This window comes from Oncorhynchus tshawytscha, linkage group LG30, assembly GCF_018296145.1.
Source record: "Oncorhynchus tshawytscha isolate Ot180627B linkage group LG30, Otsh_v2.0, whole genome shotgun sequence".
Lineage (NCBI taxonomy): Eukaryota > Metazoa > Chordata > Actinopteri > Salmoniformes > Salmonidae > Oncorhynchus > Oncorhynchus tshawytscha.
In genome coordinates this window covers 21,166,677-21,184,229 of record NC_056458.1, presented here as the reverse complement: position 1 = coordinate 21,184,229, position 17,553 = coordinate 21,166,677, and the positions used below count along the sequence as shown (strand labels likewise).

The following is a 17,553-nucleotide window of genomic DNA, read 5'->3' as shown; positions in this document are numbered from 1 at the left end:
GTTCTTTGTTTTTGTAGTGTTTGTATTGATTCGTGATTTACGTTTGTTTATTAAACATGGATCGCAATCTACATGCTGCATTTTGGTCCGACTCTCCTTCACCACAAGAGAACCGTTACACCGGTTTAGTTAATCGTGTTCATTAAACATACACTGTAAACCTGAGGGTTAATACTTCTATGTGTTTTAATATCGCTGGAAGCACTTGACAAAAGAGTTGAGCACAGTATGTTTGCTGTTGTAGCCATGGCAGGAGCCTTCCTTTACACCGAGGTCCAGTCCAGGCACAGTGTTCAGCCCGGATCCATGGCTGGATCCGCGGGATGAGCGGGTTCTTTGTCCCGCACCAGTGCCGTCCCCCATGCTGGCGGATCCGCGGGATGAGCGTGTTCTTCGTCCCGCACCAGAGCCAGGGGGGAACTGTCACGCCCTGACCATAGAGAGCTTTTGTTTCTCTATGGTGTAGTAGGTCAGGGCGTGACTGGGGGTAATTCTAGTTTATTATTTCTATGTGGGGTTCTAGGTTATTATTTTCTATGTTGGTGATTTGTATGATTCCCAATTAGAGGCAGCTGGTAATCGTTGTCTCTAATTGGGGATCATATTTAAGTAGTTATTGTTCCCACCTGTGTTTTTGGGATATTATTTTGTGTTTTGTGCATGTGCACCACGTAGTCACGTTTCGTTGTCAGTTTATTGATTTATTGTTTTATTTTTGCTAAGTTCACTTTATAATAAATATGTGGAACTCAACATCCGTTGTGCCTTGGTCCGTCTCTCCACACGACCGTGACACTGTCTTGTCTTTTCCTAAACAACCTTTAAGTTAGTTTATGACCTATAAAAAGAAAACAGACAGTGATGTGTTTGAGGTGTTCTGACATCAAAGGGTGATGACTTGAGTGAAGATGGTGCTGCAGAGAAAGCATGGCTAATGTCTAATATTTAAACACGATTATAGAGAAATTATAGAGTGTCCTGGAGCATTACTCTCACACGGCTGGGCTGCGGTGGTGGCTGGGCTGTGATGGTGGCTGGGAGGATGCTGAGGCACCCCCTCTCAGAGGGCATTGATGGGAATAGAAGCACTCTCAGACTGGACACTCTTTGAGCCACACTGCTGTACTGAGCCACACTGGCTGCATCATTATGCCTGCAAGCTAAAAATAAACTGGCTCTCCTGATCCCTAATTCACACAGGACCAGCCCTCACCGCTGCTACCGCCACACACTAACACCACCACCATGTGTCTGTGTGCTAGCTTTCAACATGTAGACATGTCATGTTGGTGAGATAATCACACTGCTGTGGTTTTGAGCTTTATTCTGATTGATGTTATTATAAGGTAATGATATGATATTATCATTACATTTAATAATACCCATATCCCCAATAATATTACATTTAATGTGACTTACTCTTTAATATCAATATTTGGAATTAGTCTGACGTTTTATCATATTAATTTATTTCTGTAACACATGGATTTTTTCAGTGCTGGTTCCATTTGAGCATTCAGAAACCATTACTGACTGGACCAGGAAATCAAAAATGTTCAATTGGTATCATGGGCGACAACGGCTCCACTGATCCACTCATTGAAAATGGAGGGTGGGGCTTTGAGCCTTGAACAGAACATCAATACAAAACCATAGGAACACATGAATTACTTCAGTACTCATATATCTAAGTGGAACTACTGAGAAATCTTTAAGCACTATTACAAATGGCAAATTAGACATTTGGGTAATCAAGAGTGTGAACAATATTGGCATGATTGCAGCTGAATGAAATAATACATTTCAGGACCTCGGGAGATTAAAGCAACACTTGGCTTTCACAGCTCTCTCTCTCACAGGTTAGGACAAAAGCTGCTACTACCATTATAATGTATGAATATATTGATTCTTTGTTGTACCCAAATGATACATTGCATAGATCTGGAATAACTACAACCATGCATAATCATGTTTGGGACTCTATAGGCAGTAGAATATCAATTGAATATATTACTGTGGCCATAATGAAGCAGTTGCTTGGTAGATTTTCAGCATCCTTGGGTTGTGGTTAATGGTTAGCCCACGCAAGCGTGAAACATTGGAGGATCAATCATTGTATATATTGGCCCTAGAATACATGACTTGTATTGAATGTATTTGAGATGGACTTGTTTAGACCTACATAAAATAACTACATGACATGGATGTCTAACATTCAATATTGTAATTGCAATGTTCATCATGATAACTTATTATTTCATTGTTTTCATTACTCATCATCATTTCTCTAGTCTGTAGGGAAATGTGATTTTTATTTCCCCCTAAAAAACTCAGTTAGATTTGATTTGCAAGGACATCTTGGCTTTACCCTGATTACCATCCCCAACCGTGCTAGCATATGTGACCCACCAATGACCGAACACTTCAGGTGAGTCAAATGCTTTGTGACACAGATTAATGAGACCCGGACAGTGTTCTATTTCACTGGGGTTTGACAGGGCAGCAGAGCAGAGTAAGTTCATTCAGTAATTAATTGATTGGATTTATATAGCGTTTTTCTACCAACTGAGGTACTCAAAGTGCTTTACATAGTAGGGGGAAACTCACCTTATCCACCACCAATGTGTAGAACCCACCTGGGTGATGCACGGCCCCTTGGTCTCTCCCTGAAGAGAACCTAGCCCTGTTACATAACCTGTGTGATAATCTGACATCTGGTCCATGGTCTGTCTGCAGAGGATGGTTCTGTCAATAACACTGAATGGGTGTCTGGGTGATAGCAGCAAAAAGCTCAACGCTGACTGACTGCCTGTCTGTCTGCCTTTACTCCATATAGTCAAGAGAGCTATGAGCTAGGGATATCGGCATGCTGGTGGGAGGGTTTAGAGATGATTAATGTACATATTGTTTGGGATAGGCTACAGGATTTATAATGAGTATCTTAAATAGGGGTGACTATATGGTTAGAAGGGTGGGAATTGTCAAGAATGATCACGTCACAAGTGGTGTTTTGTGCACTAGCATTTTGGTGAGTAGCCTAAGTGTATACTCAATAAGATGTATTTGTATTTATTTAAGTATGTATATTACTTATTACAGAGTTTCAACGACAACATTACATAAGCATAGTTTAGACATGTTCTCCTTAGTACAACGACCCATACCAGATTCCACATGCAGCACTATTTGCGCCGAGGAAGCGCATACCCTGTAAAGCGGCACTGCGGCATCGCCATATCAATGCGCCCGGTCCCTTCTCCGAGATACTGAAGAACGGACTGAGAGAGAAGAGCCCCTTTGCTTCCTTGCGGGATTTATTTGTTTGTTACATTTTTCCTTTTCTGTTCTCTTGTATTGACCATTTGTATCCGAATGCCTGCGACTTGCCCGGACGGTCCCCACTTTCAAGGGTTTGCTTTTCTTGGTTTTGCATGACGTGTCTTGGAGGAAAAGAGGCTCGCTTTGTGTGTTGTGAAAATAAGCGGAGAGCTGGAGCAGGAGAGGAGGCAGTGCCAGTCGCAGTTGTGGGCTGGACTGGCCACGGAGCGTGAGATTTACTGACAGGGGAGCAGACAAAAAAAACTGAACGGAGACAGCGAGATAGTGTGATAACAGGAAGGAACGAGAAAAGGGAGGGCGAAGAGGCATAGCTATAGTAAATCATTTAATAGCTGTTTTGCATGTAATTAGGGGAGTGCTGGCACGGGGCATCAGGTTTTAAAGGGATGGGGACTGGTAAATGGCTTAGGACCGTTATAGGAAAGACTGAATTTGACTTCTAGACAAGGCTGTGATTTTGGATGGTTTAGATGCGCCCTTATTACGCACCATCCGTCCAAATAAGAAAATATTTGCGAGCCATTGTAATGTGCTGATGTGTAACATTTGCCACTTCTAGTCTAGTTTATGCCACCTTGATTTGCAATCATTGGACAATGACATAATGCAAAGTTGATATGGTGGTTGTCTATAACAGATGATTCTAATGGTGTGTCTGGTGATGATGGAGCTAGTCAAGGTGTGTTCCCACTGTCTGGAACGGTTCACTGGCAGAATTGGGAGGGGGTGATGGAATTTGGAGTGGCTTGAACATGCCTGTACGGTTTGGTGTATTCAATGATGGATAGGCTACCATTTTGGGGATGTCATCATGTACACGTTTTTATCTGGAAATGGATTGGGATAATCCTGTAGTATTCACAGAGCACACTTTCTCTATCTTTGACATACAAAAGCAAATTAGAAGAGTGCGAATGGATTTATGTGTGAATGAATGATTGAGATAACAAACTGTTGAATATGTTGCCTGTCTGAAACTCAAACCATTATGGTTACATTGTACTATATTGTAGCATGATAAATGTAAATAGGTTAATCATTTAGAATAGCCTATGATCACATAACTTCGATGCTCCAGGTTCAAGTGCTTTTGGACCAGATTGTCAAAAGGTCTTTGTCATCAGTCTAGGTTTAGGTGTGAGCATTGGTTGGCAGAATCCTCATCTCAAACTCTCAAGGACAGAAATGATTTAATATCTAGGTTAGATTGTGATCAACATGTTTAGATATATAGCTTAGATGAGATGATCTATTGGACAAAATGTATTTGATTGTAAAATATCATGTCATGCTGTGACAAAACAAGTGCGTTATAAGAATGAATAACCTTGTAGAGATTGCATAATACACAATATTTTTTACATATAATTCAAAGAACACCTCCAACTAATCAGAATGTGGTAAATCATTTAGCGGGTTAGTTGTGTGTAGACTGAAATGAAACATACAGAATGATGAGCACACTGCAAAAAAAGACTACCTTGGCATCATTCTGGGGTGGCAGGGTAGCCTAGTGGTTAGAGCGTTGGACTAGTAACCGGAAGGTTGCAAGTTCAAATCCCCGAGCTGACAAGTTACAAATCTGTCGTTCTGCCCCTGAACGGGCAGTTAACCCACTGTTCCTAGGCGGAGTCAGCTAAGAATTTGTTCTTAACTGACTCAGCTGTTCTAGTTAAATAATGGTCCAATTAAAATGAAAAATTCCTTGATGAAGCATGTATTTACCAATGTATTGTTATTGTGTCAACTGAATCAAGGTTTTTGGCACCTGTGTGGAGATAATGTAAAGTGTAGGGATTGGAAGTGTTTGAAAGGCAAGTGTTGTGGTGATTAAGAAGTTTATACTAGATTTACCTGTTTAAAGCACAGTGATTTTGGAAATTGAGACATAATCGTGTGATGATCAGGCAAGCTGGTGTTCTATATGCAGTGAACATTACTGAAAGAAACCGAGCTAATAACCACAGCAGACCTATGTTTAAAATATACACATATAAAGGAATAGGCTAATCCAAATAGAAGACATACCCATACATTATAAATGTAAGAAAATGCTTATTTCATTAAAAGTACAGGATAGGGTAAAACCAAGGGGGGAGGGGGACTTCAGAGACAGTAGTAGAGAAGCACTTTAAACACACACTGAGTATGTTTACATGCACTAATAATTTAACTGATTAATATTAAACTGATTACGGCAGTCCCCTATACATCTATAAATCTATCTAGGCCGAGTATGGAAATAGTCATCTTAGTCGGTGAAAGGTCATAATCGAAGTAGGCCTAAGCATACAGTGGTTAAAACATCTGGTTTTCTGAGCAATCTTTTGAATTATTAGGACATATAAACAGCTTAATCGGAGTTCCAACAGTGTATTTGATCTGTGCATGTGTCAGCACCAGCAGTATAAACCTCCCTCTTATGCGTGAGTGAAGTGAGTTCAGAAAAAATAAAAGTATGCATCTTAACAATAGTTTTCACATACAAACTGTATATGTCCAACCTCAGAATCAAGTAGGCTTCCAAAAATAACATGGTCGCTGTGGTAGAACGTTTTCTTTGATTGGCGATTTTCTGCATAATTGATCAAAGTCCCATCAGGAAGCCTGATTTCAGATGTGTCCATGTAAACAGGATTATTAGGGGAATCGTTCCTCTTGCAAAGCATGTAAACGTTTAAATCAACCTATTATATTAATCTGACTTCACAATAATCATATTATTATGTGCATGTAACCGTATTCAATGATCTCAGCCAAGGGGCCTAATGGTTGTGCATTGTAAAAGAATAAAGGAAAATATGGTGAGCAGATGACTCTAAAGATATAGCGTAATGAAACATGAATTTATGTTGCATTATGTAGACTGGTAACAATCCCCTGTACTGTATAATCTCCCTACCTACCCTGAGAGGATGGCTCATTGACTTAATGCATTCAACAGTAAGGCCTGCTGCTAACTGAACATGTTGCAAATATATGCCCTCTATCTCTTTGACTTTCAGGAGGGAGAGTTGGCTGACATGACAGCATGTGAAGAGTGGGGATTCCTTAAGAAGAAGGATCAGGATGTGGCTTTTTACAGTTGGTTCACCATGGCAGGACATGTCCAGTGATCACACATTCTGTTCCAGTTAAAGATTTGTCTTCTTTTTATTCTCTTTTTGGAGTTGACAGCCTAGTTACCACGTCTAACAGACTCTATTACCCTTTGCCTGTCAGTGGATTTCATGGACACCGTTGGGAATCTTTGCTTGGAATCTGCTGCTGTGCTTTCAATGACTCAAGGCATTCTCTACTCCAGCTTATGCCCTTTGGATATTATCTGATTGCTTCTTTTCTGTTGGATTTCATCCACTAAGTATCTATACTTACTACTTGTTGGATATTGTTGGGAAATATCTGTTGGGATTTATTTCTGCTGGAAGTTCAACTGTGCCAGTGAGTGCCCTTGATAGGGTTGATTCTCTGCTCTGCTAGAGGAGTCTTTAGGTGGGCTTTTCCTCTGAAGAAATGGATGGCCCTCGGTCCAGTGGGCTCCGCAAAAAGAGGAAGTCTAAGTCCGAGAGGGATCGGGGACGGAGATCAAATGGGATAAGGAACAACAACCATAAGAGGGGGGGCTCTGTGGGGCTGCACTTCTCCTCAGATTCAGAGAGGGAGGAAGGAGACAGGAACCCCTCTTCCTCCCGTCCAAGGCCCCCCAGGAGAAAGAGAAAGGAGTCTACATCCACTGAGGAGGACATCATAGACGGCTTCTCCATCTCTGGTTTCATGACGCTGGAGGCGTTGGAGGTGAGTAACTCCAGGCTGCTGTTACTACTACTACTTTTCTGCCCCGCGGGGGATTTGCTTCAATGTGTGTTTTTAGCACTTAATCTCTGTGTTTTGCCATCTCCTCTGGATTCGGCTGTTAATCTCTTGACACTACGTGAACAGAGTTGTTATTTTCTTCAGCCCCAATCCCTGTATCTGTATTGCTGGGCTGGCCTTGCACTTGGCGTTGCTCTAGCCTGCATATTTCTGTTTTTGTTAGCTGGATTCCAATAGATGTGGCTTTAAAACGAGGCGATTCAGCCAAATATCTATATCTCTGTCACAGAGCTTGTTTTGTTGAGCTGTGTTCTGGATTTGTTTTTATAAGAATGTGCCAGACAAAGACTGGCAGTAGGAGGATAGTCTTCCAAAGGTTCTAGAATGTTTCAGAACCCAGAACAGGACACTGGTGGATCTCATGCAGGTTCTTCATGGAATTTCTTTGCCTTATTTGTCTGTGGAATTAGCTCCTCACATGCACAACAGTACGTGTAGCCTAAACATGCACTTATTAATCATTCATTATTATTTCATTCCACTTGTTGGAACTTACATCAGTTATTACAATGTAACTATGTTACCGAACTGCCAAATCTATATTACATAATCTCATCACTGTAGGCCTTTACTTGTGTTGTGACTTAATTCATGTATTCCTTCCTAGCTACTCCTCTGTAGAATGTTTTTCCTACAACAACAATGTGCTTTATCATGCATACATTACAACAACATTAGCTGTACTACTGGGTTAGATACTTCTGTGAAGGAGGCTGTAAGAATTGCCTAAAGCTGTGTAGGATGACAAGCTAACACCATTTATTTATTTAGTTTTATTTGACCTTTATTTAACCTATATTTAACTAGGCAAGTCAGTTAAGAACAACTACTTATTTTCGATGACGGCCTAGGAACAGTGGGTTAACTGCCTTGTTCAGGGGCAGAACGACAGATTTTCACCTTGTCAGCTCGGGGATTTGATCTTGCAACCTTTCGTTTACTAGTCCAACTCTCTAACCACCATGGTGAGATTGATCCTCAAACTGACCTCTTTATTGTGCTCTACTCAGAATCCGTGATTCAGTATAGCACCAAATCAACCTAATGAATAGTCCATTTAGCATTGTATTCTCTCTCCAGTGCACTCTATATATAAATGCATGATAAATCCTTTGTCCACATAGTAGAAACATTACTGATAGTATTCTACCTCAAAACCTCACTAGGGAAGTTACTACTCGATACCACTCACCATGTTTCCCCACAGTTCCCCATTCATTCTTTGTTGTGCCAGTGTGTAGCCTACATGCCCTCCAGAGCAATGTTTTTCTCTCCACCCCTTTTGCTTTCAATTTCAGAGGGAATTGCACGGCTTCAATTTGCAAAAGCAGCTCTGTAATCTCAAATGCATTCAGAAAGGTGTTCTGTTGGCATTCATTGAGCCAGGTCATTGAAATCAATACATTTTTCCACCTGGACATACAGCTGTAGCAGCTGTTCTTTACAAGTGAACTGTCCGAGGCAGGCGTAAAGCGCTCCATTAAGCCTGCTGCCTAGTACCTATTGAGAGAGGCAGAAGGGAGAATGCCTGAGCTAGAAGTCGTGTATAACAATGAATGCCTTTAGAAATTACAAAATTATTAAGCTCCGTCTCCTCTAAAACCCTGATACCAGTGCACTAAATAACTGCAGTTTAATCGTTCCCTTCTCTTCTCACCCCACCCCAATTTAATATTACTTAATGCCTGCTCAGCTGACCACCACTGTAAAACCACATTACATGTTCATTGTGTTGTTGGCTTTTCATCCGAACACACGCTAAGCATCAATTGGTCAAGACCAATTTGCCCTGTGCAATCCAAAGAAATCGATCCCCCGACAGAATTCACAGCCCCTTCTATCAATGAACACAATGAAGACTTTGGGCAAATGCCTTTCCCCAACACCTCATTTGAATTTTCCCGTTTAGCACAGATAATTATTGTAAGGGAAGAAAAGCAATCAGTGTAACCAGTAGTACCAATAATAATGGAAGGAGAATACATGTTTCCTTTCATTGATGTCATTGAAATCAGCACTTGTGTCTATAGGTCTAGTATGTGATTTATTTTCTACATCTTACTTGATTTTTGTAGAAAACAATGTTAATAGAAACAGTATTTAGTGTAGCAAGAGACCCATCACTTTCCCTTTGGGGCTTTAAACATTCAATTATCTTAAAGCCATCACTTCTAAACGATTTCGACTCTCAAACTGATGTTGCAACAAATACTGCCAAGTCCCCATGAGCTGATTCCTACTTTATAGCCCTTTGTTCTTCTACCCTCATGAAATGCCAAACGTTTCTCCAGAAATACTTGAGGGTCATAATAACTCCAGTGACTTCGGGTTGTTTGAGCGTTTACAGGCTGGTAGGACAGTGGGGATTAGGATGCTCATAGTCATTCAGTGGACTGAAGACAAATGTCACAAGGCAATAGGCTGTGATACTATTGTCACTCCTGGTGTGTGATCTCATTTAATCAGATTGGCGTGTGTGGTGGATGACATAGTTTACTGACATGTTGTATGTGGTACTTGTAACTAATTCTATTACAGAACTATTGTAGGGTCATCGACAAACTGTGAAAGGTTCAAATGCAAAATATTATTTTATGATTGACATATTATTTATGGCTATTAACATTTACAATTACGGAAAGCTTAGAAAAGGACAAATCTCAACCTGGATTGAGAAATTCATGGCAACAAACAGCCAACTACACTTATCTCAAATGTAGTCTAGTTGGCGTATTTATGTCTAACGACAATGCCCTCAGAAAGTATTCATACCCCGTATTACACATTTTGTTGTTACAGCCTGAATTCAAAATGGATTAAATAGATGTATTTTCTTACTCACCTACACACAATACCCCATAATGACAGTGACATTTTAATATGTTTGCAAATATCTTATTTACATAAGTATTCACACCCCTGAGTCAATACATGTTAGAATCACATTTGGCAGCTATTACATCTGTGAGTCTTTCTGGGTAAGTCTCTAAGAGCTTTGCACACCTGGATTGTACAATATTTTACAATTATTATTTTCAATATTCTTCAAGCTCTGTCAAATTGATGGTTGATCATTGCTAGACAACCATTTTCAAGTCTTGCCATAGATTTATTCTTTTTATTTTTTTAAATTTGAATTTTACCCCCAATTTCGTGGATTCCAATTGTTTCAGTAGCTACTATCTTGTCTCATCGCTACAACTCCCGTACGGGCTCGGGAGAGACGAAGGTTGAAAGTCATGCGTCCTCCGATACACAACCCAACCAAGCCGCACTGCTTCTTAACACAGCGCGCATCCAACCCGGAAGCCAGCCGTACCAATGTGTTGGAGGAAACACCGTGCACCTGGTATATACAGGTAATTGGCAAAATAAAGGAAATGCCAGCATAGTGTATTAATAGGGCATTGGGCCACCACGAGCCAGAACAGCTTCAATACACATTGGCATAGATTCTACAAGTGTCTATTGGAGGGATACAGAGAACTCTATTGGAGGGATAAGACGCCATTCTTCCATAATTTGTTTTGTTGATGGTAGAGGAAAACACTGTCTCAGGCACCTCTCCAGGATCTCCGGTAAGTGTTCAATTGGGTTGCGATCTGGTGACTGAGACGGCCATGGCATATGGTTTACATTGTTTTCATGCTCGTCAAACCATTCACTGACCAGTCATGCCCTGTGGATGGGGGCTTTGTCATCCTATGGGGGCATTGCCATGGTATAGCAAAAATAATTGCCTGCCCAGTATTTTGATATAAGACCTGTAGCATGATGGGATGTTAATTGCTTAATTAACTCAGATACCACACCTGTGTGGAAGCAACAACTTTCAATATACTTTGTATCCCTCATTTACTCAAGTTATAGCATTATTTTGGCAGTTACCCGTAACCCAAAAGGTTTCTTCGCTGTTCTCATAAAATAACCCTTTGAAGAACCTTTTTTTGGTTTTAGGGAGAACTCTTTTGGTTCCAAGTAGAACCCTTTTGGGTTCCATGTAAAAACCCTTTTGGGTTCCATGTAAAAACCCTTTCGGGTTCCATGTAAAACCCTTTCCACAGAGGATTCTACCTGAACGGTTCTACCTGGAACCAAAAAGGGTTTTCCAATGGGGACAGCCAAAGAAACCTTTTGGAACCCTTTTTCTAAGAGAGTATGGATAACTAATTACTTTTCCTCCATGTGAATGTCTCTCAGTAACACTACCATCGATAATCGTGTCTGTCTGGCCTTCAGAATTAAACAATGGATTTTCTTAGAAACTGTTGTCTTCGAGCTGCTGTCTGAATAGAGGGCCTGAGAGGGCAGACAGGGGGAAATTGATAAGCACTTCATTGTGGAGAAGAATGTGAAACTGAATATATCGACATACGGTTGGTCTGCCGTGTTTCTACAGAAACCAAATAAAACATAAATTCCAAGAATGAAGACGCACAAGTATCAAGCGAGTCTACAGCATATTGTGTTTGAGTGGATGGATGCAGCTGCTAGTTTGAAAGAGAAAACATCTCTCGAGAGATGCTTTCAACACGGCTGGGTCTTCTTGTACTTGATGATGGCACGCTGCCAGATATTTCCCTCTTGTGACAAATACCACTTTTTTTCAAGCCCTCAATTAATTTGCCATCTTCCCTAGCTGCATTTGTCTGTCTCCTGGCAGTTTTGGCAGATATTCATTTAACTGAACCTGTCACAGAATGATGTATGATATATATTAATGGGCCTAGGCAGCTGAATGACTGACACATGAAATATGACATCCTGTCTGTCTGTCATCGCTGGATTTGTTTAATGCCACACTGAGATTATCCAGCATTGGGATTTTCGATGCTTCCTGTCACCCTAATAATGTCTGTGCTGCGTGAACACATGAAGGTACAGACACACACGGACAGACCCACACGCACCCCTCTGCTATGCCTTGCTGTTCTCTGCCATGGTTAGAGCAGGCAGTCAGTTAACAGTAGGGCTGGGCGATATGTCCTAAAATCATATCTCAATATACAGTTTATCACAAAAGTGAGTACACCTCTCACATTTTTGTAAATATTTGAGTATATCTTTTCATGTGACATCACTGAAGAAATGACACTTTGCTACAATGTAAAGTAGTGAGTGTACAGCTTGTATAACAGTGTAAATTTGCTGTCCCCTCAAAATAATTCAACACACAGCCATTAATGTCTAAACCGCTGGCAACAAAAGTGAGTACACCCCTAAGTGAAAATGTCCAAATTGGGTCAATAGTTTGTGTGTCCACCATCATTTTCCAGCACTGCCTTAACCCTCTTGGGCATGGAGTTCACCAGAGCTTCACATGTTGCCACTGGAGTCCTCCTCCATGACGACATCACGGAGCTGGTGGATGTTAGAGACCTTGCCCTCCTCTACCTTCCGTTTGAGGATAACCCACGGATGCTCAATAGGGTTTAGGTCTGGAGACATGCTTGGCCAGTCCATCATCTTTACCCTCAGCTTCTTTAGCAAGGCAGTGGTCGTCTTGGAGGTGTGTTTGGGGGTCGTTATTTATATATATATATATATATAGCTTATTTAGAGAAAACAAATTTTAAAAAATATATATTTTTCTCTCTAAATAAGCTCTGTTACATAATTAAAGGTCAAAACACTACGTATAAAATTATACTGAGGCTAAATATAAGCCTTCCGCAACCATAAGAGACACTAATAATTTAATTACTTTATCAAAATAGTTTAATCTGTCTTTTTGCAATATTCACTGATCTGGCTTCCAAGTCTGTCTATGAAAAAGCCCCCTTTTTGTTAAAAATGTAACCAGATCCATGCACATCCATAATAAGGACCAACTTCTGGTAGCAGACATAGCAGAACATTAACACAGGTCTCATAAACAATCTCACAAGCCCAAGTGCTAGTGAGTAGCCAGCTAATCTTTATATTTAAAGTCTAGCCAAATTGGATCTATTTGCTTACTAACAAGGTAGAATAGTTGAACTGTAACTAGTGGAAACCAGTTTAAACTGCTTGTCGGAGTGGAAGAAGTGAGCGGCAGTGGGAGGGGTGTCTGTGTGTCTAGTGTCTGTGTGTGAGGGGGATGGTGCACACAGCACAGAAGGAGCGAAGGAGACAAACCCAAAAATACATGGAATGGTCATAAAAACAAAAACAAATAAAAACCTAGATTCTTGCGATACAAGTATTTGGAACATCGCGCTAAAACATAAATTCAAATGAATGAGATATATCGCCCAGCCCTAGTCAACATGAGGAGAAAGCATTTCTGATCAATGGAACCTGAACTGAGGTGATGGACTGACTGGCCCCCCCATTCCCCCTACCACGGTTGAAATCCTCATTGATCTCATCCTACCAGTCTACATAGCAGTCTAGTCTAGTCTAGAACACTTCTCATGCACCCAACAGTGGAGCTCATGAGAAGCACTTTGCATTTATAATATTTGACCAACATCAAATCCATATTCAGACTCTACTTCTAAATGCCTGTTTTGGCCCCTGCTGCTTAATTTGTTGCACTTTATCTGCCCTGTTTTGCACCATTAGACTGCAGGGTTTAGCACTTTGGGCTTTTGAAAAGCATGTTACCAATAAAATGTAGAACTATTATTTGATATTTTCTTAGGATGCTGCACAGCATCATGGCTAGTAGGGTGCTGTATTTCTCTTCACTGAATGCTAGTCTGCTTGATTGATGTCTAGGCATTCATTTGAACCTACAAAAGCCACACAGGTTGTGACCGCTGTCATTGTGTCGTGCATGTTTAGAAAAAAACTCACATGAGCTTCAAACTCATGTACACACACACAAAACAAACAGCAGTTGTGGTAATATCCAAACTCATGTACACACACACAAAACAAACAGCAGTTGTGGTAATATCCAAACTCCTGTACACACACACAAAACAAACAGCAGTTGTGGTAATATCCAAACTCATGTACACACACACAAAACAAACAGCAGTTGTGGTAATATCCAAACTCATGTACACACACACAAAACAAACAGCAGTTGTGGTAATATCCAAACTCATGTACACACACACAAAACAAACAGCAGTTGTGGTAATATCCAAACTCATGTACACACACACAAAACAAACAGCAGTTGTGGTAATATCCAGCGAACAGCAGCAAAAGGGTAGTTAACCACAGTCAATGTTTGCTCTTATGTTTTAATGCACTGGGAAGGATCAGCTCATTAATGAATGGTTGTCGGGGGGAAGCCAAGGAGACCCTAGCCAATCAGATCGAGCAGCAGTCTCCATTATAGTGCAGCAGTGATGGACTGGGAATAGAAATTGGTCCGGGCATTTCTAACACACCGGACATTTTTTAGGGACCGGCCCACTGGGTTAAAGATGGAACAACCCATCTGGCATTTGCCAGAACTGCCCTATGGCCAGTCCGTTTTTGTTGCGCAGAATCCCCCTTCTCTACCCTCCAAACAGCTGTTGGCAGACACACCTTAATGCTTTTGTAGCTTTTAATTGAAAACTATGATAAAGGGCTGAATCCACGCTAGTTATCTTGCCAAGGCCATTGACATTAACCCTAAAGATCTCAGTGGCTATAGACCCAGTCAGGGTCTTTGGAGCGGAGTGTCTAGCTAGATTGAATAGCCTTTTAGTTAGGCTCTATATAAAGGCCATTCGAAATGTTTGGAGAATGGTGTTATTCACTCAGCATCTAGGCTACACATAGCTGAGGTGTTTTAGTTTTATGTGGATAGGTACGTTTCTTTCAATAACCTTCAAGTAAAGTCAGTTCAGTACAAGATGAAGACGAGACAGAAACCATTATATTTCTTTGCATTCAAGTGATACCAAGTTTTTCAGTAGAATACTCCATCAAATAGAAAAGATATCCATTAAATTAATGAGGTCGCTTACACTATATATACAAAGTATGTGGAACATCCCTTCAAATTAGTGGATTCGGCTACTTTAGCCACACCCATTGCTGACAGGTGTATAAAATCGAGCACACAGCCATGCAATCTCCATCGACAAACATTGGCAGGAGAATGGCCTTACTGAAGAGATCAGTGACTTTCAACGTGACACCGTCATAGGATGCCACCTTTCCAACAAGTCAGTTAATAGTCTCTGCCCTGCTAGAGCTGCCCTGGTAAACTGTATGTGTTGTTATTGTGAAGTGGAAACGTCGAGGAGCAACAGTGGCTCAGCCGCAAAATGGTAGGCCCCACTAGCTCCAGAGTGGCACTATACATTTCCACTGCTCCAGAGTGGCACTATACATTTCCACTGCTCCAGAGTCCAATGGCAGTGAACTTTACACCACTCCAGCCGGCACTTGGCATTGCGCATGGTGATCCTAGGCATGTGTGCGGCTGCTCGGCCATTGAAACCCCTTTCATGAAGCTTCGGCCGAACAGTTCTTCTGCTGACATTGCTTTCAGAGGCATCCACATCGATGGAACAGTAGTGGAGAGGGTAGCAAGTTTTAAGTTCCTCGGCATACACATCACAGACAAACTGAATTGGTCCACTCACACAGACAGCATCGTGAAGAAGGCGCAGCAGCGCCTCTTCAACCTCAGGAGGCTGAAGAAATTCGGCTTGTCACCAAAAGCACTCACAAACTTCTACAGATGCACAATCGAGAGCATCCTGGCGGGCTGTATCACCGCCTGGTACGGCAACTGCTCCGCCCTCAACCGTAAGGCTCTCCAGAGGGTAGTGAGGTCTGCACAACGCATCACCGGGGGCAAACTACCTGCCCTCCAGGACACCTACACCACCCGATGTTACAGGAAGGCCATAAAGATCATCAAGGACATCAACCACCCGAGCCACTGCCTGTTCACCCCGCTATCATCCAGAAGGCGAGGTCAGTACAGGTGCATCAAAGCTGGGACCGAGAGACTGAAAAACAGCTTCTATCTCAAGGCCAACAGACTGTTAAACAGCCACCACTAACATTGAGTGGCTGCTGCCAACACACTGACACTGACTCAACTCCAGCCACTTTAATAATGGGAATTGATGGGAAATGATGTAAATATATCACTAGCCACTTTAAACAATGCTACCTTATATAATGTTACTAACCCTACATTATTCATCTCATATGCATACGTATATACTGTACTCTATATCATCGACTGTATCCTTATGTAATACATGTATCACTAGCCACTTTAACTATGCCACTTTGTTTACATACTCATCTCATATGTATATACTGTACTCGATACCATCTACTGTATCTTGCCTATGCTGCTCTGTACCATCACTCATTCATATATCCTTATGTACATATTCTTTATCCCCTTACACTGTGTATAAGACAGTAGTTTTGGAATTGTTAGTTAGATTACTTGTTGGTTATTACTGCATTGTCGGAACTAGAAGCACAAGCATTTCGCTACACTCGCATTAACATCTGCTAACCATGTGTATGTGACAAATAAAATTTGATTTGATTTAGCTCACAGAACGGAACCGGCGAGTGCTGAAGCGTGTAAAAATCATATGTCCTCAGTTGCAACACTCCCTACCGAGTTCCAAACTGCCTCTGAAAGCAATGTCAGCAGAAGAACTGTTCGGCCGAAGCTTCATGAAAGGGGTTTCAATGGCCGAGCAGCCGCACACATGCCTAGGATCACCATGCGCAATGCCAAGTGCCGGCTGGAGTGGTGTAAAGTTCACTGCCATTGGACTCTGGAGCAGTGGAAATGTATAGTGCCACTCTGGAGCAGTGGAAATGTATAGTGCCACTCTGGAGCAGTGGAAACATGTTCTCTGGAGTTTTATTTGACCTTTATTTAACTAGACAAGTCAGTTAAGAACAAATTCTTATTTTCAATGATTGCCTAGGAACAGTGAGTTAACTGCCTGTTCAGGGGCAGAATGATGTACCTTGTCAGCTCGGGGGTTTGAACTTGCAACCTTCCGGTTACTAGTCCAACGCTCTAACCACTAGGCTACCCTGCCACCCCTGTGATGAATCACGCTTCCCTATCTGGTAGTCCGACGGACAAATCTGCGTTTGGCGGATGCCAGGAGAACACTACCTGCCCCAATGTATAGTGCCACCTGTAAAGTTTGGTGGAGGAGGAATAACGGTCTGGGGCTGTTTTTCATGGTTTGGGCTAGGCCCCTTAGTTCCAGTGAAAGGAAATCTTAACTGGAGATCTTAACGCTACAGCATATAATGAGAAGATTCTGTGCTTCCAACTTTGTAGCAACAGTTTGGGGAAGGCCCTTCCCTGTTTCAGCATGACAATGCCCTTGTGCACATACATAAATAGTTAGTCGAGATTGGTGTGGAAGAACTTGACTGGCTTCCACAGAGCCCTGACCTCAACCACTT

General features: G+C 41.6%; 1 protein-coding gene across 1 annotated transcript in view; it reads left to right on the top strand.

Annotated features, from left to right (window-relative positions):
• The first annotated feature begins 3,266 nt into the window (after positions 1–3,266).
• Positions 3,267–17,553, top strand: part of LOC112233389 (autism susceptibility gene 2 protein) — a 461,350-nt gene continuing 447,063 nt past the window's right edge. The window contains 2 exon segments of the mRNA XM_042309687.1: positions 3,267–3,410; positions 6,345–7,134. Of these exon segments, the coding sequence (XP_042165621.1) occupies positions 6,853–7,134 (282 nt within the window). The 5' untranslated portion in view covers positions 3,267–3,410; positions 6,345–6,852.